Source organism: Dendropsophus ebraccatus, chromosome 13, assembly GCF_027789765.1.
Source record: "Dendropsophus ebraccatus isolate aDenEbr1 chromosome 13, aDenEbr1.pat, whole genome shotgun sequence".
NCBI classification, from domain to species: domain Eukaryota; kingdom Metazoa; phylum Chordata; class Amphibia; order Anura; family Hylidae; genus Dendropsophus; species Dendropsophus ebraccatus.
The window spans coordinates 48,846,183-48,873,911 of record NC_091466.1 but is presented as its reverse complement, the minus strand read 5'-3'; the positions used below and the strand labels follow the sequence as shown (position 1 = coordinate 48,873,911).

General features: G+C 44.0%; 2 protein-coding genes across 4 annotated transcripts in view; one reads left to right on the top strand and one right to left on the bottom strand.

Moving 5' to 3' along the window:
* The window catches only part of DAAM1 (dishevelled associated activator of morphogenesis 1), a 161,620-nt gene extending 148,309 nt beyond the window's left edge, over window positions 1–13,311 (top strand). For all 3 annotated transcript variants that reach the window (XM_069951141.1, XM_069951138.1, XM_069951139.1), the window contains 6 exons: window positions 1,699–1,867; window positions 2,850–2,957; window positions 4,551–4,611; window positions 5,885–6,016; window positions 7,674–7,841; window positions 11,502–13,311. In XM_069951141.1, the coding sequence (XP_069807242.1) occupies window positions 1,699–1,867; window positions 2,850–2,957; window positions 4,551–4,611; window positions 5,885–6,016; window positions 7,674–7,841; window positions 11,502–11,711 (848 nt within the window). In that variant the 3' untranslated portion in view covers window positions 11,712–13,311. The remainder of the gene's footprint in view (window positions 1–1,698; window positions 1,868–2,849; window positions 2,958–4,550; window positions 4,612–5,884; window positions 6,017–7,673; window positions 7,842–11,501) is intronic.
* A 6,752-nt stretch (window positions 13,312–20,063) lies between these two features.
* Window positions 20,064–26,339, bottom strand: GPR135 (G protein-coupled receptor 135). The gene is made up of 2 exons (XM_069949780.1): window positions 25,117–26,339; window positions 20,064–20,305 (listed from the first exon to the last, which is right to left on the bottom strand). Exons 1-2 carry the CDS (start codon window positions 26,227–26,229, stop codon window positions 20,186–20,188), a joined length of 1,233 nt encoding a protein of 410 aa, XP_069805881.1. The 5' UTR covers window positions 26,230–26,339; the 3' UTR covers window positions 20,064–20,185.
* Between the last annotated feature and the right edge of the window lie 1,390 nt (window positions 26,340–27,729).

Below are 27,729 nucleotides of genomic sequence, written 5' to 3'. Positions count from 1 at the left end.
GGGAAATGTAGTATTGCAACAGCTGGAGGGCTGCAGTTTGGAGACACATGCCTTAGATTATGGAATGTTTAATAGATAGATTTGATAGCATAGAAGAATTCATGATCTTAAAGTGATACTGTAACCCCTTTATTTTCACTTCATTTCATCAGTTATCAATGTCAACGGGGAGAGTCTTCATGGCAGTTGGGCCCCAACGCCTGGCTGGGGAGAGGGCACAACTGCTATGCAGCCCCGCCTATGTGACACTGTTCACAGATGAAATAAAGCGATTTTAGAGCAGACAAGTGTTATACAGGTGTATATTAAATGTGCAGCATCTAAGTTTGTGGATGGTGCAGAGTAATGGGGGAAGGTTACCCAAGGCTGGGTTTACATCTGTGGTGTTATTTCCATTATTCTGTTATTAGAGCAGAATAACAGAGCGAGTCCTTGCTCGCCATTTTGGACAGAACCTGGCTGTAGGGTGTTTCCTATATCCCATCACACGGATATTTCATTACTTTATGAGCAGTGGGTATCTGACCTCTGGGCCCCCCATTTATTGTGAAAATGAGTGCTACACCTGTCGTGTGCCCCCTTTTGTGTTTTCTTTGCACAGATGATCAGCGGGAGTTTCAGAGGTTGCACTTCCACAAATCATAAGTGGCCATGATATCCTAGTGATATGCACTATACACAATATTAACCGGGAACTGCTCTGGGGTTTTATGGGATTTTTAATGGATGACCTAACCTAAGGGTCCATTTACACAGAAAGATTATTTGACAGATTATCTGCCAAAGATTTGAAGCCAAAGCCAGGAACAGACTATAAACAGAATACGGTTCAGGGAAGAAAAAGAGCGCTGCACCTCACACCTATGGCTGACACTAGTGCCTCTCGGCTGCATAAAAAACATCAGAATTTTGTGACTGAATTGATGAAGCCACACTGCCCCATGTACCGCGTGCAGGTATCTGATACACATGGGTGCCTACACTGTGTCGGTCAGTGGCCACCACCCCCGCAGGCGTGCATGAGCAGGGAAGGGGGCCCATGTGTATCAGATACCTGCACGCAGTACATGGGGCAGTGTGGCTTGATCAATTCAGTCACAAAATTCTGATGATTTTTATGCAGCCGAGAGGCACTAGTGTCAGCCATAGGTGTGAGGTGCAGCGCTCTTTTTCTTCCCTGAACCAGACTATAAACAGAGATCAGGTCATAAAGGAAAGCCTGAGATTTCTCCTCTTTTCAAATCCAGTCCTGGCTTTGTCTTCAGATTTTTGGCAGATAATCTGTCAAATAATCTCTTTGTCTATCCTTAGGGTCCATTTACATACACAATCATTGTATTAGTGCGGGGATATGACCTCTGGGACCCCCATCGAACAGCAAATGCTAGGGGTCATGGCTCAGTCTTTGTCACCCATGTGGGTATGGCACTATGCCCGGATAAACATGCTCCTCTCTTCTATTGATCATTTGAGGTCCTAGAAGGTGAATTCCCATTGAGAATTCATTGTTGACCTACAGAACAAATTCCAAGACAGTTCTTTGAGGTACAATATTAGTCACACATGATCATGATGATCTAAGTTTGGATCTTGTTAGACTTGCATGACAGACTCCTCTGTGTATTCTAGTTGTGTAAACCATACAACATGTGACGGTAAATCCCTTAATCTGTTGTCCTGTGACTTGTACCTGTACAGCCATCCGTGCAGCCTCCAAGCAGGTTTTGCAGAGTAAAAGCTTGAAGCAACTCCTGGAAGTTGTCCTGGCTTTCGGAAATTACATGAACAAAGGACAGAGGGGGAATGCCTATGGGTTTAAGATCTCCAGTTTGAATAAGATTGCTGATACCAAATCCAGCATTGACAAGTAAGTGGTTTATTAATAATGCAAAACTTTCCTTCTGTCTTAAGGCCCCTATACACATCATATGTTAGTGGAACTGGCCAACCATCAGATGTGTATGGGGTCTCCCAAATCTGCCCTGACAGATGAGTGGACTACTCATTAATAGTGATGAGCAAACTGGCCATAGGCTGCATCCATGTTCTTCAGGCAGCCCTAGGCCTGCATCCAACTTCTCCAGTCTCTGAGCATTCAGGTTTGGACTAACTCGAATGTTCAGCAAGTTTGCTCATCACTACTCATTGACCCACACTACTGCCACCTACTGCATACATGGGTTACTGCTTGCGCAGCAGAAAAGTTCGCTTTGTGACCACTTAAGCTGAGGCATTCTAGAATAAACCTTTTATTAGGTTCCTACAGGAGGTTTATGCATTTTCCTTTAGCTGACCTCTCACAGGGGGTGTTGTATATACAATCCAGCGTGAGATTTCCACTAATTTCCCTCAAGAGCTGCGGTTTGTTTTATGCCTGCAAAAAATGGTTCCCATGGGGAGAGTATGATGTAATGTTAGGAAGAGGGATGGTTCTGATGACATTCAGCTGTGCAAATCCTGAAGTGAAAATGATGCATTTATTGGATGGATTCCCATGTCCTGTGAGCGGTGTTTGCATCTGAAGCAGAACTGGACTCCCATCACTGTTCATGTGCATCAGTGTTTGCTGCCGAAGGCTAAATGGGAAATACTCTGTGCGTCTGGTTATCACCCACGTAACGGAGATGTCATTGTCTATCCTAAATGTCAGAACCCCCTCCTCTTTTACCCCTTATGCCTTATAGGGTGCAGGAGAGGGTTTGTATGGATCAGAGGATCTTTTTATGTCCACCATGCTTTCAAGACCTCTGCCTATACAGGCAGAAAGTGACTGATCACACTTTGGATCTTGAGATATAGATATATTTTATTTATTTATTTTTTTACTATACTGCTGTATTCTATTACAGGAATATTACCCTTTTGCACTATCTAATAACTGTGGTCGAGAAGAAGTATCCTAAGATCATCAGTCTCCATGAGGAGCTGCAGAGTATCCCCGAGGCTGCTAAAGTGAAGTAAGTGATAATGTGATGAATGGGCTGAATATATCCAGGGCAGAAAAACGACACATATGCTGAGCAGATTGTGGATAGATCAGATTGTCACACTTCAGCTATGAGGAAACAGAAGTCATGGAAGAAGCTACGATCCTGTGGCAGCTGACATAACCAGGCTGTTTAGTTCCTGAATATCACTGACAGCTAAGTATTTTACAGAGGGTCTATTGGCAATTCCACCCACGGCTTTTTTTGCCTGTCATGACCACATTTTGATTTCCTGTAGCCACAAATAGGGGGAGCTTACGGATGACTAGTTTCAGGTATGTTCACATCACGCATCGGATTTGCTGCAGATTTCAGCTATTTATATTAACTTTGTAATATTTGTCAAAACTAACTAATAAATTGGCCTTCTACTTATATAAAAAAAGGAGCAAGTATGTGTGTGTGTGTGTGTGTATATATATATATATATATATATATATATATATGTGTGTATAAATTATATATAATATATATATATATATATATATATATATATATATATAATGTGTGTGTGTGTGTGTGTGTATAAATTATATATAATATATAAAGCTGATTTATTAGATTTAGGTAATTTTATTGTATTGATCAAATGCACTGCACAATTTGACAAATCTAAGTCCCTGCGGTAAATCATTAAAGAGGTTGTCCTGGAAAAAATTTATTTTCCCCTATCCACAAGATTGGCGAAAGGTACAGGTTAAACCTCCGCGACTTCTCCCCTATCTCCTTATCAGGCCCCGCCGACTCTGTTATGAATAGAGCTGTGGATCAGCGCATGACCCGCGGCCCTATTCCTTTATATGGAGCAACAGAAAGAGCTCTTTACTCGGCTCTTTTTTCTGCGGCTCCATAGGAATGAATAGGGCCGTGGGTCACGTGCCGGACCCACAGCTCCATTCTAACAGAGCTGGCGGGGCCAGATACGGAGATGGGCCTGGTACAGAGGTTGGACTCCCGCAACCTCCTACTTTTCCCCTATCTTGTGGATAGAGGAAAAGTCATTTTATCTCGAGCAACCTCTTTAATGCCAGGCATGGCTTCTCCTGGCTGCTCCTAAGAGACATTGGACCTTTGGCAATCAGTTGATGGTTATGCTAGCCCTTTACAAAGGAAAGGACTTTATAAGACAACTGCTTCCATTTTATCCATCCACTAACTAGCACATCTGCCTTTCTGTGCTTCACCTACTGCAGCATCCATGCTGTTCAGAAACCTAGGAAAGCAAATTATAGTCTTTCATCTCTCTCTCTCTATATATATTATATATATAATATATATATATATATATATATATATATATATATATATATATATATATACACATATACACAGTCCCTCAAAAAATAGAAAATATGTTATGTTAACTAGAAGTAGGAGTCTAAGTATGCCCCCCCTTACAAGTACAAGTCTTACAAGTATTTAAAAATTCCAGGAATGTTCAAAAAAAGGAGTAAAAAAGGGATCTCTGTAATGTCATTGTGAATAGAACCTAATACATCTAATACATGCACATCCTCCATCTCCCTCCAGCTACATAACTTACATTTTTCTTGTTTTCTTTAGTATGACTGAACTGGACAAAGAAATCATCACATTGAGGAATGGCCTGAAAGCTGTGGAAAGTGTAAGTAGCTCCATATGAAAGTCCTCAGTGCATGCAGAGAATGCATGCATGTTCTTTTTGCAGTTCTGAATGGAAAACAAACATTCTTGAAATTGAGCCATGAACCGAAATTTATTAGTTTTGCACAGTTAGGTTAGACTGACACCAGTGGTAGTGGGAGGTGGGAGGTGGGGGGGGGGGGCAGAGACACACACCATAAGGCTGGATCCAGATGAGTGTAATATAGGTACAGTACATTCTTGTGCCTTTATTATAATTAAAAGTCCCGCCCGGCCATATGATCTATGATGTCTGTTCAGATAATTGGGCCAGGACTTCCATCCATAACATGAATCCAGTCTTTGTAAACTGTGTTGCATGTGCCCTGTTACACTGGTCCCCTCACACTATGTATACAGTGTGGTATTTGGGGGTGGATTCTGATGGAAAATACTTTTTGCAGGCATTTGTATGGGCCAGGATTCTGCATGGACATGTTTGTGCAGCAGTTCAGATTTCTAAGTTACCCATTCATATGAATGGGACAGTCACAGGAATCTGCTTCCTGTAAATTTATCCTTAAAGGGAACCAATCAGCCCAAACAGACTGATATGGTTCCCTGAACTGCTGTATACAGCTCCTGCAGCAGCCACGGCACGTACCGGCCACGGCTGCAGCAAGAGCTGTATACCCAAAAAAAGGACATTAATCCCCCAAGCGCGTGACAGGCAGCGGTAGGGAAGTAGTCATCTGGGCGGCTCCTCGCCCATATCTAGTCTCCGCGTTCTGCCTGTCAGTGCGCTCGGAGAGAATGAATGACAGGCAGAGAGATCCTTTACTGGCCACTCTGCCTGTCAATCATCCCTCCGAGCACGCTGACAGGCAGAGAGCGGTGACTAGATACAGGCGGGAAGCCGCCCAGATGCATGTACCGGCCGCAGCTACTGCAGGAGCTGTATACAGCAGTTCAGGGAACCATATCAGCCCGATTGGGCTGATTTGTTCCCTTTAAATTAAAGATGTCAAAACATATTGCAAAAAAAAACAAAAAAACCCTGTTAATATGCGGTACGACAAAGCATTATATTGTAGTTTGTCTAGTTTTAGGTTAGATTCCCTACTGAAAGTATACAGCTAATTTGCCACACTGAATATGACCTGTGTAATATGTTACTGGCTTATGGTATATACATGTCCGTCTGCGACATCTGTGTATGCCATAGGCAGCAAACTTCTTGTGTATCCTACCTTGGTGAGTTTCTTTGATTCATTGCCCTTTTTGTCCCCATTTAGGAGCTGGAATATCAGAAGTCTCAGCCCTCAGTACCAGGCGATAAGTTTGTGTCAGTTGTCAGCCAGTTCATTACAGTGGCGGGCTTCAGCTTCTCTGATGTAGAAGACCTTCTTTCTGAATCCAAGGAGCTGGTGAGTATACAGCGCAAAACCCAGACTGCCAGCAGCATTTTCATTGTGCGCTACAGAAGTTTTTAATTGTCCCTAAACTAAACAAACCTCACCCCAGAGCTGTACGGCCTCTGCATGACTGAGCAGTCATTACACTAAAATGCTTCTTTTGATTTCAATGGGAAAGCCCCCATGTCTCTGGTCATATAATACATATCTGTACTGTGCTGGCATTTTCCCCGTCATCTGATCGCTGTCACTTTTACACAGCCAATTCTAGCGATGTCCTAGATTTAAGGGCCTTTTACACAGGCCAATCAGCCAGGAGCATCTCATTACCATTAGCTGCTCTAACCGAGCATGACCACTTCACGATGTACCCAGCTTACTGCTGTATTCTCTGTGTATGCTGGCACCACAGACTGGCTATTGTTTGACGCCCACCGTTCTGATATTAATGACCCATCTTGTCATTATTTTGTCCAGATAACCACTTTAAAGCAATAATTTGTTTTCAGTAGTGTCAGCCTATTAGGGTATGTTCACACTGAGCAAATTCGTCGGAATTCTGCGTCTCTCCTCCTGCCTCAGTGTCAAGTGGTATCTCTATGGGAGGGCTTGCGCACCTCCACTCAAAGAATTGACGTGTCGATTCTTAGAGCGAAGGAAGCGGAGACACATGAACCCTCCCAAAGAGGAACTGTTTGACACTGAGGCAGGCTGGATTCCACAACGGTAAGTTCTGCCCGATTTGCTCAGTGTGAACATACCCTGACCAAAGCAAGCTTTCTCACTACTGGGATCCATAGTAATCAGTGGTAATCTGTTGAGGGCTCCAGCAACAAGTGTGCGGTTTCACTACAGCACCACCACAGAAGGATTAAAGCATTACATGTAGCCTGTTAGTCAGTGGGCTACCTGTGCGTTTTTGGTCGGGTCAGATCCTCCACACAGGATTGGGACCCATCGGCCCTCCAGCTGTTTCATCCCATCATGCCTTTGGCTTTATCTGTACATACATGATGGGAATTGCAGTCTTGCAACAGCTGGAGGGCCGCAGGTTCCCCATCCCTGCACTAAAAGGAATCCCCTCTATAAACCATAAAATATTAAAGAAAATATTACATTAATATAGCCTGATAACTCTTTATATTTGCGAGACATTTGTTACTCATTACCTACGATACCCACAGCAGATATAAATATTATTTTCCCCATACATCTGTGTTCCATACATTTTGCACCTCTCATTCACCAACATGTAATTAACTATTTAATTACAGAGGGGAGGAATGGCTGTGGCGCTGTGTTTTCTTGAGGAATACTTTGTCTCTTCTAAATGATATGTTATTTTTGTGTAAAGTAAGAAAAACACAAATATGGCCTCCAGACACACATTTGGTTTTAATAAAAGGCCATGTGGCCATAAAAGCATCAGCGCCACTTCAAAGTGCTGGTGAGGGCGAGCTCCCTGACTCCTGCGGTGCGGCCCCTGTTTTATGTAGGAGAAGCGTGCCTCCTGCCTTCACTGTCACTTGTTAGATAAAAGACTCCTTCCCGTAGATGTGCTGTGTGCATGGCCCGTGGCAGCCATGACCAGTGATGCAGATATGTCCCAGAGCCCTGACACCCGCTGCCATCTTCACATTATCACTTCCTTTCTTACAATTTTTTCTAGTTTACCAAATCCGCCAAACATTTTGGAGAGGAAAGCAAGATCCAGCCTGATGAATTCTTCGGGATCTTCGATCAGTTCCTCCAGGCGTTCTCAGAAGCCAAACAGGAAAACGAGAACATGAGGAAGAGGAAGGAAGAGGAGGAGCGTCGAGCACGTATAGAGGCACAGGTTAGGAAATGTCACTTGTCCTTTGCTCAGTGGTTACGTGAATGAAATAAAGAGAATGCTGTATCATATGTTATACCTAACACCACCCAGAACTGTAGACTCATCATTGGAAATTATTGCCGATCAAGTGCTTGCCTCCCAGTGGTCATGCGATCACCGGGACTACTGCCAAAACTGGCTGCCAGGTCATTTATACAGCTTCTTACTTTTACTATTCTGTCGCTAATCGTATCTACTTTCCATAAAGGTCTATGGGAGAGATTTATCAAACATGGTGTAAAGTGAAACTGGCTCAGTTGCCCCTAGCAACCAATCAGATTCCACATTTCATTTTCCAAAGACACTTTGGAAAATGAAAGGTGGAATCTGATTGGTTGCATGGAGCAACTGAGCCAGTTTCACTTAACACCATGTTTGATAAATCTCCCCCATGACTATATGACAGTGGTGTCAGACCTACGGCTCTCCAGCTGTTGCAAAACTAAAATTCCTATTAATCCTGGACAGCTAAAGCTCTAGCTGTCTGTGCATGATGGGAGTTGTAGTTTAACAGCTTAAGGGATGTATGTTTGGGGACACCGACCTCCATGAGTGCATATAACCTAAGCTTGCTAATGGGTTTTGTGTAGATATTACTGTATTATGTCATCATGTACTAACATTTAATGGCCATTTGCAATGAATAACATTATTATGTAACTGGCTGCTTTTTGTACTTCAGTTGTATAAATAGGTGTACACCTAGGTAACTCCCTTCTGTAAATGGGCTGACGCTATCCTCAACTGTGCCATCTTGGCTATGTAAATCAGGACTATCCAGAGAACACCGTAACCAGGTTTATGTGGCTGCGAGAGTCCTTTCATTGACTCTTAAGGCCCTATTACACAAAACTATTATTTAACCGTTACGGCCAATAATTGTCTTGTGTAATAGAAGACAACGATCAGCTGACATGAATGATGTCTGCTGATCCCTGTCTTTCAACACTTTGAAAGACAAACGCCCAAGATAGCAGCTATATGCTGTCGTCGCCCTGTGGAATAGGAGTGGCAGCAGACCGCCACTATCCTATATGGGCTGCCCGGATAATCTAGCAATCACCTGGGCAGCTCTCCGCCCCCCCCCCCCCCCGTACTTACTGTTTGCTGCCGCTACGTGTAGTAGCGCGAGCAGGGAACGAGGAGCAAACAAATGCTGACAGCACTCGTTTGCTCCTCTCCATCACCTCGTGTAATAGGGGCTTTAGAGTGGAGATGAGCAAAACTACATTAAGGTCCATGAAACCCTGAGTGCTTGGCATTAGACTCCCGATGGATGCAGCACTATAGTTGCCTGGAAAATATGGATACAGCCATAGACCCGAACTTACTGTAGTTTCGCTCATCTCTACTCTTCAGGCAAAAAACTATATAGGCTGACAAAATGTAGACCTGATGCTGACATGGTATTGTTTTTCTAGTGGCTAAACTAAAATAGAGGGGCTATATGGTCAGTTCTAGAGATGGGCGAAGCGCTTTGTTACTATCTGCATTCTGCTGATCAGGCTGCAGGCTGAAGTCTGCTTCGCTCTGTGCCGCTCCTCCCCAGGTGCTGGGAAAAGATGGATCCAGTCCTGGGAAACTGGAAGACGTTTCCCAGGACTGGATCCATCTTTTCCCAGCACCTGGGGAGGAGCCGCATGGAGTGGAGCAGACTGCAAAGCCTGCAGCCTGATAGATTCTGTAGATTCCCTCATCTCTAGTCAGTTCATATAAACAACATTTTAAAAAGCCTTTGACATGTCAAAAGTTTTATTTGGTCAGGTCTGGGGGCTGAGACTACTACTGATTACTAAAATGAGTGGGCAGAAGCGCTAGCAAAGCACTTTCCCGCCGGTCTATTTCCACACTGCAGAACACGGTCTCCATAGATTTGCTATCCTGCATCATCCTGCAGCAAGAAGAGAGACTGGGACAGAGACGTCCAGTCATCATGGTTGATTATGAATATCCACCAAAGGGACTTTCCCAGGACTAGCCTATCCAGTTTGATCAGTGACCTGTGGCTAATGTAGATGTGTATGAAGTCTCTCTCCTGCCACAGATATCCAAACCCCAGCAGATCACAGGGCAGCGAGTAGAAGGCAGAGGATCAATGTCTTCCAGAGAAGTAACAGACTTGATATTAAAGCAATTTCTCAGTCTCCTCTTCAGTGTGAGTCAGTCCAAGTGTTTTATTACCATTGAGTGATCGAGATCCTGCGAAGTAAGCGCCACGTACATCTACTCAATCATCGCCTGGATCTGAAGAGGCTCTTTACTCACTACAGCTGCCACAATGGACTGATTTAGCTTTGGTGAAAGCCGTGCCGTGCATTCACCTATTATAACAAATCATATAATATACAGCCCTTACAGGCAGCAGTAAAATCTTTCATTGCTTTTCTGCAGCCAGGCATCTGGTAATAGTAGCCGGCACTGAAGATGAAGGCTTTAGTCTAGAGAAGGATAAAGCTTACCCCCATAAAACAGCTAGAGTGTCTAACTACAACTCATTAGATTCTGGTGGTGATAGTGACTTCTCGTGCCAGGTACTCAGTGACCTCATTCCTGGTTAAAGGTTGTATGTATGCCCATAATCCAATACATAAAAGCCGGTGCTTCTCAATTCCAGTCCTCATGGCCACCAACAGGTCAGGTTTTATGGATTTCCTTAGTTTATCACAGGTGATATAATTATTCTTGTTGCATCAGGTATTCTGCCAGTGTTCTTTGTATGGGATATCCCCAATACATGACCTGTTGGTGGGCCATGAGGACAGGAATTGAGATGCACTGGTACAAGGAACTGGGCATGTTTTGTTTCTATGGGAGATAAGCTGCTGTCCATAATGTTTGGTTTATTGATGGTGTATATACTGATTTTGTTGCATACTCTGGTGTAGTAATTGTGTTTTTCCCAGTCACCCTACTGCTATATAAATGTATATGTCATTACTATGATTGTATGCAATAGATCCTTCTCTCACTAAAGTTATACACGCCCTTTCCATTAAAAGGTGTTGTCTCACCACATATATAGTGGAATTGTGGAAAGTACACAGCCGATTACAGTACATATGGTTGGGATTTTCAAGTTGTCCAGGGGCTTCAGCTCCTGGTCTGGCATCATTCGGTCCCCACTCATCACTGCTTCTTCCTGCTTTTGAGACTAGACATCTCAATCAGGACTGCCTGTTAAGCCAGTCACTGCCTGCAGTGGTGTCCCATCTCAGTGGTTGGCTGAGCGAGCAGGAAGAAGAGGTGAGAAGTGACGGACTGGATGTCACACAGGGGACTGGGGAAGGTCAGTATGACTTTTTTCTTTAAATCCTTTTTATATAAAGCTGGGCTTGTGCAATGTAGTGTATCCTAACTTTGAGACAACTTTTGATATGTCAGAGACCAGCTGTGATCAGGGAGTTTTGGCTGCTGAAAAGAGACAGAAGCCCTAGCCCTGAGCTTTGTGTCCTGAGCTTTTCCAGGAAATCAATGTGGACAGGGTACAGGCTTATAGACATGTTAAAAGTTGTCTCAAAGTTTATGTACACTTTAATGTCCCCAGACAACCCCTTTAAATTGTAGCAGTCCTATGATCAGAACCTGAAACAATATTAACAGCAGAGCCTGTTATTTTTTCAGCTTAAGGAACAGAGAGAACGGGAGCGCAAAGCCAAGAAGGCAAAGGAAAATGGAGAAGAGGAGGGAGAGTTTGATGACTTGGTCTCAGCTCTGAGATCAGGAGAAGTTTTCGATAAGGACATTTCCAAACTCAAGAGGAACCGTAAGCGCATTACCAGCCAGACGACAGACAGCAGCCGAGAGAGACCCGTGACCAAGCTGAATTACTAAATCCCTCCTGTGACCCCACCAGAGAACATTACTGGAGTATACCCATACTGTCAGTGACACTGCCTAGACATTGGAGGGAGAACCGCATCTGTACATATGTACGTAATGTAAAGTTATATGTGTGCATATGTATTGGCGTACAGCATTTGTACACATGCACGCATACATGTATATAGTTTGTAGTTTGGAAGATTCCATGCACATGTTGAATATGTGATTTATTGCAGTATTATGTATATCTGTGTACAGAGCACATGTATACATACCCACTGTGTATAAATAGTCATTTTGTTTTATTCTTAATCATTTTTTTTTGTTCTGTTAAGTGCAAAAGCACAACCCAAATTCTGCCAGATTAAGTGCATTCCTAAACTATAGGTTTATATCTACCGAGGACCTGTCTCAATAGCTCTAAGAATGCTTCAGATTTGTTGTCCTCCTATGTGTTTAATATAACGGACCTGACAGGTCGTCTTCATTATCGGGACTGTATTGCAATTGCACAGACTGCCTGTACACATCGGGAATGGCCGTTTTTGAGTCTTATCTGTTGACCGCCAACATCATTGATGTGTCGAATGACAACACTGTGACTATTGAGACTTCATTCTCAGTGATGATTGGTTGAGGTCCAGTAATGGCGGATCCCCCTAGTGTACAGGCGGCAACTGAAAATTTAAATTCAAGTAATAATAAAAGAAAAACTGCAAATCAAATGTATTTATTGTATAGCGGGGCGTACGTGACAACGCACAGGGTTCAGATATCAAAGCACAGCAAAGCTCTTTAGAATTTATCATATGCTGGATTATTTTAACCGGGGACTTTGCTGGTCTGTGGCAAAAGGTGCAATTACTATTTACACTAGATGTAAGTTTTGAGGTTTAGGGAACTGGCGCTGCCACGTAAGTCACAATCACCTGGTATTGTTATCTAGATACAAGTATATATGTATACACTTTATGTTAGGGTAAACAGCTTCATTACTAATGGACCAATATACAGATTACAGAGTGGTTACATGGAGCCTAGCACTGTCTACAAGGAACTAGTCTCCCTACTACTAAGTCTTGGTTGCTTTTAGGGGTTGTAAAATTGGGGGTACGATAAGGTCAGTGTTCATCAAACACATACTGTAAAGTAGTTTCCAATCTGTTCCTCTCTAATGGTTGCAAAACTACAACCTCCAGCATGCCTCACATGCTGGGACTTGTAGTTTTGCAATAGCTAGACAGTCACAGGTTAAAGATCAATGCTGTGAAGGGTAAAAACTGTCAATTTAATAAACAAAACTGATATGTCTGACACATGTCAGAAGTATTTATTAGTCAGACCCTGACCGATTGCTAGAACAATGCCATTTTAGCTTGCACTTCTCCCGGCTTGTAGCCATCAGTCTGGTGCTGAACACACAGACCCAAAGCAATCAAAACTTTTGACATATCAACATGTCAAGTTTCTTCTTAGCCAGGGGTGTCCAGGGGTGCCTGGACAGCTAAATGCAAAGCTTTGGTTATCCAGGCATGGTAGGAATTGTGCTTTTGTAACAACTGGTTTGACACCAGTGCATTAAGCAGTAATAACACCCCCCCCCCCCCCCCCCCCCCCCCAAAAAAAAAAAAAAAAAGTGGTGCTTTTTTTTTTTTTTTTGAGTTCCCCTTTAAAATTTAGCTTGAACCATCTCTTTACATAATGTGGGATCATACACAGTAGTTCATATTTAACATAGAAAACCATGAGCTTTCTTGTACCCCAGATGTTGGTTCAACAGGAAATTACAATCGAACCAGATCCATGATCGTCTCTGAACATAATCCTCATTCCTGGTTTAGTATTTGATGGCGGGTTTCTTCATAATTACAGACCTGACTGTACCGCACAGCGCTCAGGAACCACCGACCCCACCATGCAGCTGCACTATTACAATCACTTTGCAATATCTTACGACTGTTTTATACTTTATTTATTTTATGAAAATACACCGGTTATGGGATTCTCGCAGTGAACATAGTTGTTTTTTTCCCCTCCTTTTCTTTGCTTATACTGTAGGAATACTCTATATTAAATCTTTATTTTACCTGTGAATACATGATAAGTCAATGTGCGTCCCTGGACGTCATCTTGTGTTTTTATTTAATCTAAATAGGTCAGATTCTGCACCAATTTATCTACTCTGATACACCGTTCCAAATCCCCTGCTTAGATGTAGATAACTGGCTACCTGTATCCACCACTAGAGGAAGTGTAGTAACTTGCAGGCAGCACTCCATATAACAGATTGTGAAAAGCTCCCTCTAGTGGCGGCCCCAGGTAGTTGGATTGTTCTCTGTCTGTTCAGAGGATTTGGGGCTCTTTATTGGGAAACTTTGCAGAATATTGCACCTAACAGTTACATGATAAAAAGGGGGATTTACTTTTAAAGTAGAATTGCATCATCTTGCATGTCAGTTCCTACCAGCACCACTATGTACTGCAATGTATATTATGATTACTGGGTTGATATTCTTGATCACTATAAAAACGCTACCTAAGCTATCGGGGTCATGTTATAGAGCAGAAGGAACTGAGTGTTATAATAAATCTTTTCCCATAAAGGTATCTATCAATTTGTTGATTGAAATCTCTGATGTTTCCATGTTAAAGAGTGCATGACTCTGGACTCCTTAATACAGAATCAGGGAATTTAATCAACAAGTTTTCACACAAAGATAAATATCAATCTGCTCAGTTCTTTCTGCTCTAAGTCATGATGGTGATAGATTAGATAGAATTGTCTTTGTGACAGGTTCCCTTTAAACTAATGTTTTTTAAAGGGGTTGTCCAGGATTAATGGGAAAAAATGCTACTTTCATCCAAAAACAGCACCACGCATGTCCTCAGGTTGTATTTGGTATTACAACCCAGCTCCATTAACCTCTGTCACCTACAATACCACGCACAAACTGAAAACACAAGTAGCGCTGTTTCTGGGGGGGGGGGGGGGAGCAGCTATGATTTTTCTATTACTGCATAACCCTAAAGCAAGTTTCACTCGTAACGGATCCGCAGAGGACTTCATGATGCGGATGCGATCCCTTGACTGTGAGAAAACGATATACTCGCAGCGGGATTGACATCCCCCTTAAACCTCCGCCGGTCGGAGCATACATTACCTGCTCCGCACTCTGGCTTGCTGCAGGGGTTCCCGCCTGCTCAGCCAATCAGTGTGCTGATTGGCTGAGGGGGATGTCCAGACGCAGGGAGCCCCAGAAGCAAAACAGAGCGTTCAGCAAGTAATGTATGCTCCGGCCGGCGGGGATTTAAGGGGGCTGTCACTTACATGTGAGTATGTCGTCCTCTCATTGAAAATCACAGGCAAGGGATCAGCAGCAGATTTCACTTATTTAGTTTGTTTGAACTTTTTTTTGGGGGGGGGGGGGGCACATCCTATGTTATGTTATTAAGCTGTGTGGTGGGAGGAAAAAAAATTTAAGTTGAGATGCTTGCACAGTTAGTACACTGCACACTAGTATAAGCTTTCCTTTTAGATACACAGATCACACTAGTACTTTCCTAGTCAGATAAGCATTACAAACTACGTTAAAGCACATTGACATTTTTATTAAGGGGAACGTGTCATCACTTAAATGCTGCCTGAGCCGTGAGTCACTGCTGTGGTTGCCATTGGCGTCTTCCAGCCCTGCCAGCCTTGATCTCTCCCTATACTCAAAACTGGGAAAATCTGTCCCATTAAAGTGCCAGGGACCACCCTGATGACTGATGCTGGATTGAAGTCATGATAAGTTCCCTTCAAATTCACCCTTTAAAGTGACTGTACCACCAGGCCCAGGCTGAAGCACTGGAGACAAGCCGACCCATCCTTAGTGGGAAGAAACCCCAGCCCCTCCATGACGTGACTCTATTACAATCAATGGAACCCTATCATAGAGGGGCTAGGGTTTCCTCCCACTAAGGGTGGATCGGCCCGCCTCCAGTGCTTCAGCCTGGGCCTGGTGGTACAGTCACTTTAAGTAACGCCTACATTTAGTTAATCTAAATCAGGGTAGAAAATATTAGAAATACATGGTAGTGGTGAACTAGCAAGAAGAATTAGTTATTAAACCAAAGCTATGATATTCTGCCTGGATGATGGCGGTGGCCATGCTAGAGGAATTATAGTTCATAGTTTGGTTTGTAAATAATGTTATTTTCTAGGACTGTGTATGACTGGGAGCGATTTGTTATTTTTCATAGGAGCACCTTCAGTTTTTCTTTTCTTTCAGTCTTCTAATAATCACTTTTAGTTTTTTTTTTATCCTTATAACTGACTCCAGTGCACAGAGCTGTATTTTGCTTTACAGAAACTGAAGCTTAAACCTCCAGAAGGTGAAGCAAAGCTTAGTGATCTGAGGTGAGCGAATCTACAGTAAATCCGAATCCAACGGATCGGCTGTCTATTACTTTAGTCTGGCCAAATTAGTGTCACTTTCAAAATGGAGGACTGCACCCATCTCTCCCAGGCAACCAGAAACATTTAACTAATAATTTTGACGGCCCAAAGTAACTGGTGGCTGATCCATTGAATTCAGATTTGTTCACATCTGATTGTGAACTTGTCCCCCGTACCAGTGGACGGAGCCTTATTACAAAAGTTGTGATTCAGTTGTCCAAAATTGAAAAATTTTATGGCAATTCCCAAATGTCATTGTTATGTTGCTATATAAGCGGAAGTGATCTGATACCCACCAGTGCAGGTTACACCAGATATCCCATCCCACTCACAAAAGGGGTTAATTTGCTTTATAACATTGCAAAAAGCATGACAAGGTAAAGATCAAGGTGTTGCATAAAGGGCAAACTGGGATTGGATCCACAAGGTCCAAGGTTGTTTCCTTAAAGATTCACTTCAGGTTTTGCAGTGTGAACAAGGCCCTGAAGTAGCGCCACTTTTGGTTCTTTCGTGTTAGGGTGGACCTTTTACTATAATCTTTATTTAGCCCACAAATTTTGAGTCCCTTTTACCCTGCTGGTATGTGCCGTATACCCTACTTCCACTGTGCTACGCCATTTCCGTTGTTTAGGTTGTGGACTATGCACTTTACATAGAGCCATGCAGTCAGGACCTGGTGCTTAACCTCTCCCTCTGGGCATCACATGGCCTTACAAAGCCTCATGGGCATTATAGCCTTCTGCGCTGAGCAGGATTCCACAGACTTTTTTTTTTGTGATCTAAACTTGGTGATGTAACGTCCAGGACTGATCCGAGAGAATCAGACCTGATTGTACCAAAACCTAAATTATTAGGTCAAACATTCCCATCTCTTCCTCCATCCTGTTCTTTTCTTAAGTGCCTCTTTATGTTTTTCTACTGCTTTAGAGGTTTTTTTTTTGTTATTTCTTATTTTACTATTTTATACTCGGCCTCATATTAAAAGCCAAATATGTTTCTTTGTCACTCGCGTCTACCCGCTTGGTGCCATTGGGGTTTTTGCTGTATACGGTCACGTCTCAGCCCTGTGTCACCGTCTTGAGTTACGTTTTCATGGTGCCAATGACCAGTGCTGATGTCATAAGTGGCGTTCTGTATGGAGTGCATTTTTTTTTAAAAGACTTTTTTTAAAATCTGTCTCCAAAAAGACCTGAACATTTGTAAATGTGTCCATCTGTTAAAGAAAAACTTTGAAATAGTGAAGTGTAGTTAGTAGGAATGAGAATGTTTAGTAGTAGAATCAAGCGGAAAAATAAACTGTTTTTATGATGTACATTTAACTATGGAAATATGCAATAAAAAAAAACAGTACTTACACCATGTTCTCAGTGTGGATTATTAAAGGAACAGTCATGGAGTGAGCTTCCAGCCACAGATGTTATTTGCATCGGATACCCTCTTATAAATTTATGGAAATCACAAATTACTAATATGCTACTATATCCATTAAACTGCTCTCCAAGCGTCCATGCATGTGCTGTATGCCAAGTAATGTATACACCCTGACCACCATACAGTATGTATCATTGGGGGGTGCTCCCACACGGGTTGGGATATGCTGTGGAAAATCCAGTGTATTACAGTCTGAGCGTTGTGAATGAGATCTATTCACATCCAGTCACACTTAGCGGGTCTGATGCTGTGCAAGGCTATGTTCACACAACGTATGTGTTGTTACAAATTGCAACAAGAGCCGGAGCGTATACGCATAGTATATGCTCTGGTCGGCCGCAGAAAAAACTGACGTCAGTTTTCTTGAATAGCGACCACAGAGAACCTGTCAGTTCACACAATGGAGCGTGCGGCTTCGGCCGCACACTCAATTGTTTGCAGCGGTGAATTTGGATGCGGGCACAAATTCAGCAGAAGTGATGATCATCTGGCTGGTACTGCAGTAACATCGGCCGTTCTGTGATCCGGCCGGGTCGCTACTACTATTATGCTAAAATGTTAACCTAAGCACATTGCCTCCTCAAAAGAAAAATAAATTATAATCTATGACCGTAAAGGCGGTGGGTGCAGCTCACTATAATCTCCGGGGCCGAGGTCACAACTAGGCAGTGACTACCTGATCACTAAATATCAAACAGAGAATAAAAGAAAGAAGCCTAGACCTCAAAGCTAGTGTAGGTATGCAGATGGGTAAAAATTGGTATGTGAAATGAAAATGGATAAGTGAAAATCCACAAAATGACAAGAACAGAATAAAAGCAATTCAGGCAATGGCAACCCTAAGTAACAAACAAAAAAAAAAGGAGAGAGAGAGAGGAGCCTGGATGTCCAGGCAATATACCTAATGTCTACTTGATATTCCAAATAAAAAGCAATTTAATATTGGTAATAAAAGTAAAAATAGTGAAAATCTCAAAGCCTGAATCAATGCGTCAGTGTAAAAACCGAGATATAAATATAATTACTAACAAACACACATATTAGAAAGAACAAAAAAACAAAAAACAATAATACATAGTTTAAAATGTAAAATGTGACATGTAACCATAGGGCCCTTATGGTGTTATGTCTCTTTACCACGGCTGTGACTAGCATAACACCATAAGGGCCCTATGGTTACATGTCACATTTTACATTTTAAACTATGTATTATTGTTTTTTGTTTTTTTGTTCTTTCTAATATGTGTGTTTGTTAGTAATTATATTTATATCTCGGTTTTTACACTGACGCATTGATTCATGCTTTGAGATTTTCACTATTTTTACTTTTATTACCAATATTAAATTGCTTTTTATTTGGAATATCAAGTAGACATTAGGTATATTGCCTGGACATCCAGGCTCCTCTCTCTCTCTCCTTTTTTTTTTTGTTTGTTACTTAGGGTTGCCATTGCCTGAACTGCTTTTATTCTGTTCTTGTCATTTTGTGGATTTTCACTTATCCATTTTCATTTCACATACCAATTTTTACCCATCTGCATACCTACACTAGCTTTGAGGTCTAGGCTTCTTTCTTTTATTCTCTATAATCTATGAGTGTCCATTGTTTTCAGCAAGTGCCCTGCAGTCGTGTAGTGTTCTGCTATGAGAACAGAGGGAGTAAGGGTACTATTACACGGCCGATTATCGCTCCGTGTAATAAATACAACGATCAGCCGATGACAACAATCATCAGCTGATCGTTGATATAGGTTAGAACCTAAATTTGTCGGGTGCCGACCGCGCACCGCTATTACATGTAGCGATGCGACTGACGATATACATTACCTATCCACCCTCCAGGGCTGCTCCTGCGGTCCGCTTCTCCTGCGCGCACTAGCTTAAGAGCGGCCTGTCCCACCCTGTGATTGGCTGAGCGGCCTGTCAGCTGACAGGCCGCTCTTAAGCTAGTGCGCGCGGGACCCAGGGAGAAGCGGACCGCAGGAGCAGCCGTGGAGCGTGGATAGGTAATGTATATAGTTTAAGCAAGGGCTGCAAGGACATCGGTATCGATCTAGCAGATTGGCGCTCGTTTACTGGTAATATCGGCCCCCATCGGCCTGTGTAATACCACCATAAGGATTTGTGGAAGGTTACAAAGGCAAGACTACACTTTTTTTCCTTCTCTCTCCAAAAAAACCATGTACAGTTCCACTAACTGACTATGTACGATATTGCAGCTCAGTCCATTTAGATCAGGGACGTGGGTCCTCTGACCCTCCAGCTGTTGCACAACTACAATTCCCATCATGCTTGGACAGCCAAAGCTTTAAATGCACTGCACCCCATGGAAAAGAATGGTACATATTGCAGCCATATTCCTTAGAGAAGGACAGACACGGGACAGAGTTAGACGTGATGCTGCATAAGACTTTTATTAGCTCTGCTTACAAAATAATATACATCCACTTCTCACAAACAGTTAAAAAGGTCAATAAAAGTTGTTGTTTTTTCCCTTAAATACTGTACAAGAAAAATACTGGCATTTCAGTAACATAAAACTGCCTCCCTCAATGTTTCAATGAAGCCCAGTAGTGAATTTTAAGGCGTCTCTGATCATCATTAGTGGCAGTTGTTAATAGGACAATCCAATCTGTAAGGTTATTTGTGCTTTAACATCGCCCCCAATGCTTAGAGGGTTTACTGACCAATGACCGAGAACTCGAGGCAAATTCTTCAAGTGCAGATGAGGGAACTACAGACAGAAGGATAAAGAAAACTGCAATGAGGATGAAATGTATGAGAGAAAATACATTGTGCAGTTCCAGAAACGGGGGATGTATCATTGCAAGTGTTTTCCTCTATTCCTCTTGTTTATCTATACAACCTCATGCAACTTTATTCTTCTATATCAACCATTCACTGGCATCATCAGGAAGCGTTTCCTTCCTATATGCGTGGCACAAAGCATGGCAGGCACGTGTCATATGAAATGATAGAAACAACCTGATCCTATGTACACACTAATGTTAAAGTTGTATTGTGGCGCTGTATAAAGAACATTTAGAACATAGATTTTAGGCCACTGTTTTAAAGGTGTCTTTTGTTAACTATACAGAGTTCTACAACTTTCTTTTGTACTTTGCTGTCAATTAATGAGAACGCTGAGGCCGCAGGTCTGTACATAACTTGTGCTACTCTCAGCGGAGAAAGAGATACAACTGTATACAGTCTGGACAATGCTCTATAAGTAGCAGCCTCCTCTGTAGTTTGCTACAGTGTATCAGTCTGGAGTCCAGGATGTTTAAAGAAGTCCATCTAAAAATTTTATTTAAGTATTGTATTCCCCCCAAATTTTATACATATCACCAATATACACTTATTACGGGAAATGCTTATAAAGAGCTTTTTTTCCCTGTACTTACTACTGCATCAAGGCTTCACTTCCTGGATAACATGGTAATGTCACTTCCTGGATAACATGGTGATGTCACGACCCGACCCCCAGAGCTGTGCGGGCTGTGGCTGCTGGAGAGGATGATGGCAGAGGGACACTGAGGGAAACAGGGCACTGGAGGGACACTGAGCATCCCCCTGCCATCATCCTCTCCAGCAGCCACAGCCCGCACAGCTCTGGGAGTCGGGTCGTGACATCACCATTTTATCCAGAAAATGAAGCCTTGATGCAGTAGTAAGTGCAGGGAAAAAAGCACTTTATAAGCATTTCCCGTAATAAGTATATATTGGGGATTTGTATAACTTTTGGGGGGGCAGTACAATACTTTAATAAAAATTTTGCCGGACTTCTCCTTTAACTAGAACAGATACAGAAAGTAGGACTGACTCCCATGTCCAGGTACACTGCTGCCTCTGCATCTAAACACATTTACTGACAGCAAGCCAAAATTTAGAACTAGAAACATACACAACGATACGTTCATCTTTTTAAAGGATTATTATATTGATTCTTGTTTCGGAAATATACTGAAAATAATGAAAAAATTGATTGTTGGGGGATTTTTCCAGAATCGCCTATGGCCATCAATGATTGGGGCTGTCCCCTCAAATCTGTGACAATCAGCAGAATGATGGGGGATCACTGCGCTTTCTTTATTATGTTTATACAGGCATAGCTCCTCAAGTGGCTGTGACTGGTACTGCACCTCAGTTTTCCTTCAAAGGAAATGCACAAGCTGCAGTACCAGGCACAGCCACACTTATGTATGGCGCTGTGCCTGTATAAACAATGAAGAGGGCCGCAATCTTCACAGAGGTTTATCCAAAACTATGCAATACAAAACCTCTTTCAGTAAACAGCTTTGGTACAGTTCTCCTTAAACAATACATCAAACCATAAGTAATGGAGGAATGGCTTCCTGGGCCCAGGTACATGAAACAGACAAGAAACAAACATAATCTACCTATGTCGTAGCAGCTGTATAACCTCCAGTCCATACATCATGGACAGTGCTATAACACAATGGGGATCCATCCTCTCAGTAATAAACATGTCACAGTGTTAACAATATGGCTGTATTATCTTCTATTCTCTATAACACAGGGGTTTGTTCCCATAGCTGGCCATAGACATTAAACAGTTAAGCAGGTTTCTAATATACGTCCCCTGGATCCAAACAAGAATGTCTCCATTCATTAACAGCAAGCAGAGTGAAAATGAAATGGAAAATGAATGGAAACATTCTTGTTCTGGGTCACAAGTTTTTATAAATCGTACAAGCACCACTGGGAAAAAAATATGCAAAGTAGCTCACCTTCAAAGGGAAGAGAGCTGGTTCTCTGATGCCACCTACTGGGGAAAGCTTGTAATGGCAACACAACAGGTTCTCATCCTTTGGATGTTAAAGGGGTATTCCACTCAAACATAACTTTTCATATGTTGCTACCTATGGTGAGACTAACAATCCCTTCCATTCTTTTTATCTATTCAGTCTCCTTCCCCCAGTTCTGAGCTGCTTTTTGCTAAAAAAAAAAAAAAACTGTGTGAGCTGTTCTCAGTCTCCTCCCCCCTCCCTTCTGAGACAGATTATGTAAACAAGTCCCTGGCAGGCTTTATCTGCAACATTATAGCTTCTTTGTAATGCTGGGAGGCTTATTCTGAGGTCAAGTTGTTGTGATTAACCCTCCCAGCATTACAAAGAAGCTACAATGTTGCAGATAACGCCTGCCAGAACTTGTTTACATAATCTGTCTCAGAGGGGATGGGGGAGAGACAGAGAGAAACCAAATATATAACAACAAGTATGGAAGGAAATAGAAACACAGAATTCATAGTCTCACCATGGGCAGCAACATATCCTAAATATAAAATTATTTGAGTGGAAAACCCCTCAATTGGGAATTGAAACACCAAGCATTACATTTTTTCTATACAGTACTCTGAAGTATACTCTATACTATAACCTGAAGTTTCCTGTATATACGGGCAGTAGTACTTCAGTCACTCTTCTTGCTTCCAGGGGTAAGGCTTTTACATGGGGTACTATCTGTCAGGATGTGAATCGGACATCCCAGCGTTCATACATCTGACTGCCGATCCAATGTCCATGGCCAGCTACAGAACAAGGGAAATTACTCCTACATTTCCCTTTGGCACTTGGCAGAAGCGATACCACCAGAGACCATAATGTACGAGCCGTGACCCAAGTCTGGTTGTCAATACCTCAATTGGAGACCATGATCATTTATTAAAGGGGGTTATCCTCAATTAGAAAGACGGTCGCTTTCTTCCAAAAACAGTTCCACACCAGTCCTCAGGTCACGTGCAATATTGCAAATTGAAGTGAGCTCCATTCACTTCAATAGAACTGAACTGCAATACCACACACAAACTGAGGACCAGAGTGGCGCTGATTATGGAAGGAAACTGTTATATTTCAGTAAAGCAACAGCCCAGGAGAATGGAGAATGGGCGATATAAGGAACATGACATAAGGAATCTCTTTTTGAATGTCATGTTCTGCCCCTACAGCTTCTGCAATAGGCAAACAGTGTATTGGTATAGCCTAGTGTGTTCCTTTAAGAGAAGGACAAACTGTATCCCTAATCTGTGGCTCTCCAGCTGATGCAAACCAACAACTCTCAGGGCCACAAGATGGGGACCCTTAAAATCTAGATACCCCAAACAGTAATACCAAAACTACCATCACTGTATCCATAGGACACAGGCTTTATATCATTACACTACTCTGCTGGAGCACTTACTGACGAAGGTTTGTAGCCTGGTGCCCTTAAAGGGATATGTACTGGTAGTTACGGCAGGGTACACATATGAAAAGTCGGTGGTTGTACCCAGTACAAAGCATTCTGCTATAAATTTGGCACGTTTTGTAAACCCTTCATGCCTGAGAGTCCAATGTCAGACATCTCTCTGAAGAAAAAGTATTCCATTACTCTCTGGGGAGAACATGGAGAACTGTGGTGATGATCTAGTGATGATGGGGGTTGTAGTTATGCAGCCACAGGTTGGGAAGCATTAGATGCAGGGACACTGCAGGGCAAGGTTTCCAATTTTGCTGAGAGTTCCTACTCTGCGGGACAGAGTGCCTCAGAACAGGAACAGACAAGTCAGATTTTTTTAAGGCCACTTCAGGTCTCTCCCCTCCCCCCCCCCCCTCACCATACAACTTTCTAGTGTGGAATGAAGATTGCTTTCTGTCATCCATATTCTGAAAACTGGATCCCTATAGCACAACCATGACCTCCCATACACTATAATGGCCTCCCATACCCTATAATGGCCTCCCATGCGCTGCGGTTAGGAACCCCTATTCTTGATCCGCAGTTTGCTCCCTACTACAAGGCATTTTTGGCACTTTCCATCAATATGGCAAAAATTCTTAAGCTGGAAACCCCCTTTAATAAATATAAATTAGTCACACTTGGATAATGGCTCGTGCATGACTCCTATGTAATATCTCTTTCCTGATCATAGTCACTAATTCTTAAAGGGAACCGATCATTTTCATGCTGTCTGAACCAGGAGTAATCAGGGTGGTCCCTTGTGTCTTCTCTCCACCCCACCAGCCATGATAGATCTCTGTTTGGCTACAGGGAGGGATCTAAGAAACAAAGCCGGCGCAGGTGGTGGGGGGCCAGGGGGTTTGGGGGGATAGGGGAGATAAATCTTGGTTCAGGCAGCATGAAAGCGATGGCAGAGGTTCCCTTTAAGTCACAAAGAAACTCTGTATAAAAGAATTAACCCCTGCCGCCAACCTCCAGTCACTAGTCCTGGTTCTGTAGACTCTGGTGAGCGGCATTTTGCTCCAATACTGATCTCCCAGCTGGCAGATACGAGTCCATCACCCACCCAGGCGGCGGTGACAACCAACCATTACATCACAGGCTGGTGTCCACAGTCTCAGATTTTATGCCGGCAGGTTCCGACATGGTGTCTGGTTGTCCGTCCCGACAGAACAGCACGGTTGGGTTCTTACAGGCCCACATAGCCAGATCCCCACCATTGGCCGGACTGGAGGAGGAAACCCTACTGCCCTGTCCATGCCGGTTACCGTATCGATCCCGGATAGGGTCAGCCCGCCCCCTGACCTCTCTGTTCTGACCCTGCGTGCACAGATAGGCCGCAATGTTCCTAGTCCTGTAGCCCTCCTCCCGATTCCGGCCCAGCAGCATGGAGATATTGGGGTTGCGGATAGCATAGATCAGCGGGTTGATGGCCCCATTGGCCCACGCCATCCATATGGCCACAGTATCCATGAGCGGAGTGAAGGGGTAGTCCCCGGCGGCGGCCACCAGCCCCATGATGCAATAGGGTCCCCAGCAGCAGATGATGAAGACTATCATGATGAGCACAGTGGTGGCCGTTCTCATCTCGCTGTAGAAGCGCAGCAGGTGGGCGTAGGTGGTCACCGGCCGGACCCGGATCTCCGATAGCCTCACCGCTTTACAGATGTTGTAGTGGCAGAAACACATGAGGCCGAAGGGCAGGAGGTAACAGAGGACGATGAGGGAGATGCTGTAGGCCGCCCCCAGCCGGGAGCCGGCCGAGTGGAACACATACATGCAGTGGTAGTAGCCCCTCTTGTGGACCACCCATTGCTCCTTGGCCAACAGGTACCAAGGGAAGGAGAAGCCCAGGGCCGTCAGCCAGGCGGCCACCAGCAGCTGCACGGCCCGGGTGCGGCCGATCTTCTCCTGCGGCTGCCGCACGATGGCGTAGTAGCGGTCCAGGGAGATGAGGGTCATGGTCAGGGTGGACACGATCCCGAAGCACGAGTTGAAGAAGCCGTTAGCGAAGCAGAAGCGGTCGCCGAAGAGCCAGGCGCCTCCGCGGGAGAAGAGCAGCACGAAGGAGAAGGGCAGGCAGAGCAGGGCGGTCAGGAAGTCGGACAGGGACAGCGACAGGATGAAGGCGTTGGTGACGGTGCGGAGCTGCCGGTGCTTGCTGATCACCAGGATGACGGCGCAGTTACCGAGGCACGACAGCAGGAAGATGGCGAGCAGCAGCAGCGCCTGGCAAGCCACGGCCACCCCGTGCAGCAGCGGGCTCCCCCCGGACACGGCCTCCTCCGGGCTGCTGCGGTTAGTGGCGGGAGCCGCGGTACCGGAGCCGTCTCTTCCTCCGGCGGTTGTTGCGGCTGATGTCCCGCTCCCCGGAGCCGTCAGGTTGCCCAGCAGAGCCAGGGGTAGTAGCAGCTCCATGGGTCGCGGCGGCGGGGCCGGCTGGAGGCATCCCTCCTCCGGGTGAGGCCGCTGCTCCCGGGGATGCTGGCAGCCGGAGTTCTCGACCGGGTCCGCGTTCTGTAGCGCTGGTGACGTCACGCGGGTTACCAGGGAAACAGAATCTCTGCTTTGGTTCTTTTACGCACAGAGGATGGATGGAGGGGAGTTAACCCTGCAGCTGCCGGCACCAGTGCCACGAACCCCCCCCCCCCCCCCATCTAATCCACTGGCCTCAGTATATTAGAGCTGCCAACATCTGCTGGGCGACCTGGGGACCAGCACAATTGGCATCACACAACCAGGCAGAGGCAGCTGGGACTTGTAGTTCCTCAAGTAGCAGGGTGGTTTGTGCACCCAAGCTTTAGGGAGATGTGTGATCCCCAGGGCACAACTGCATAGAGTGACAGCTGATGATCTGGGAGAGTCCCTGATGTTATGGTGGGGTAACTGGGGACTGGAGAACACAACCAGGGAGCAGGGCAGGTCAGTGGGTATCTCTACTGGTAGTATTGCGTCACCCGCATACACAGGGGAACAGATCGTACACTTTCTAGTTCCAGCTTAAAGGGGTTATCCAGCGCTACAAAAACATTGCCACTTTCCCCTCCTCTATTGTCCACAGGTCAGGTGTGGTTTGCAATTAAGCTCCATTTACATCAATGGAAATCCAATCTGGAGATGAGTGGGGGAAAAGTGGCCATTTTTGTAGCGCTGGATAACCCCTTTAAATATATAACAGGTGGTGTGGTTGGTTCAAAATAACAGCTGTTTGATAACAATGGCCGTAAATAATTGTTATATAATGGCCATTATTTTGCATAAGAATACATTGTGGGAAGATAGCCTGATGGTGACCCTGGACATCCTAACGGGCATAGAAGATCCATGTCTCAGACTAGGGTTAGGCTCTGTATTTCCCTTCCGGACCTGGACTTCTGTATGCCCCTGGGTAGGCCTTGACAACTCTCATTGTGACTCTTGCTCTAAAAAAACACAGGTTTTATACATTTTTTGGAAGAAACTTCACCCATTTACCAGGTTACTAAGTAAAAATAAGTGTGTAGTGGAAGTTATATTAACTTAGCCCTGTCCCCATGCAGTAGCAGGATGAAGTATACAGTGTGGAACACAATCAAAATATGAGCCAGTAAACTGCATGTCAAGTCAAAAAGCTATCAAAGAGCTTTTCTGGGCAAAATGGACTGATGAGCTATACACAGGATACATCATCAGTGATCGACAGGGTGCCCATGAGCTCTTCAGCATCTACACTACACTGTGAACAGGCTGGACCTGGTTACTGAAGCTCCCGTTCACTTGAATGGGAGCTGAGCTGCAATTACAGGTCGCCACCGCTATACAGTGAACAAAATGCTTCCGGACCCATTCACTGTGTAGTGTCTGTTTTGCCCACAAAACTCTTTTTATCTTGAACTATTACAGATGGGTCTTTCCTAAAACAACAATAAATAAGTGTAC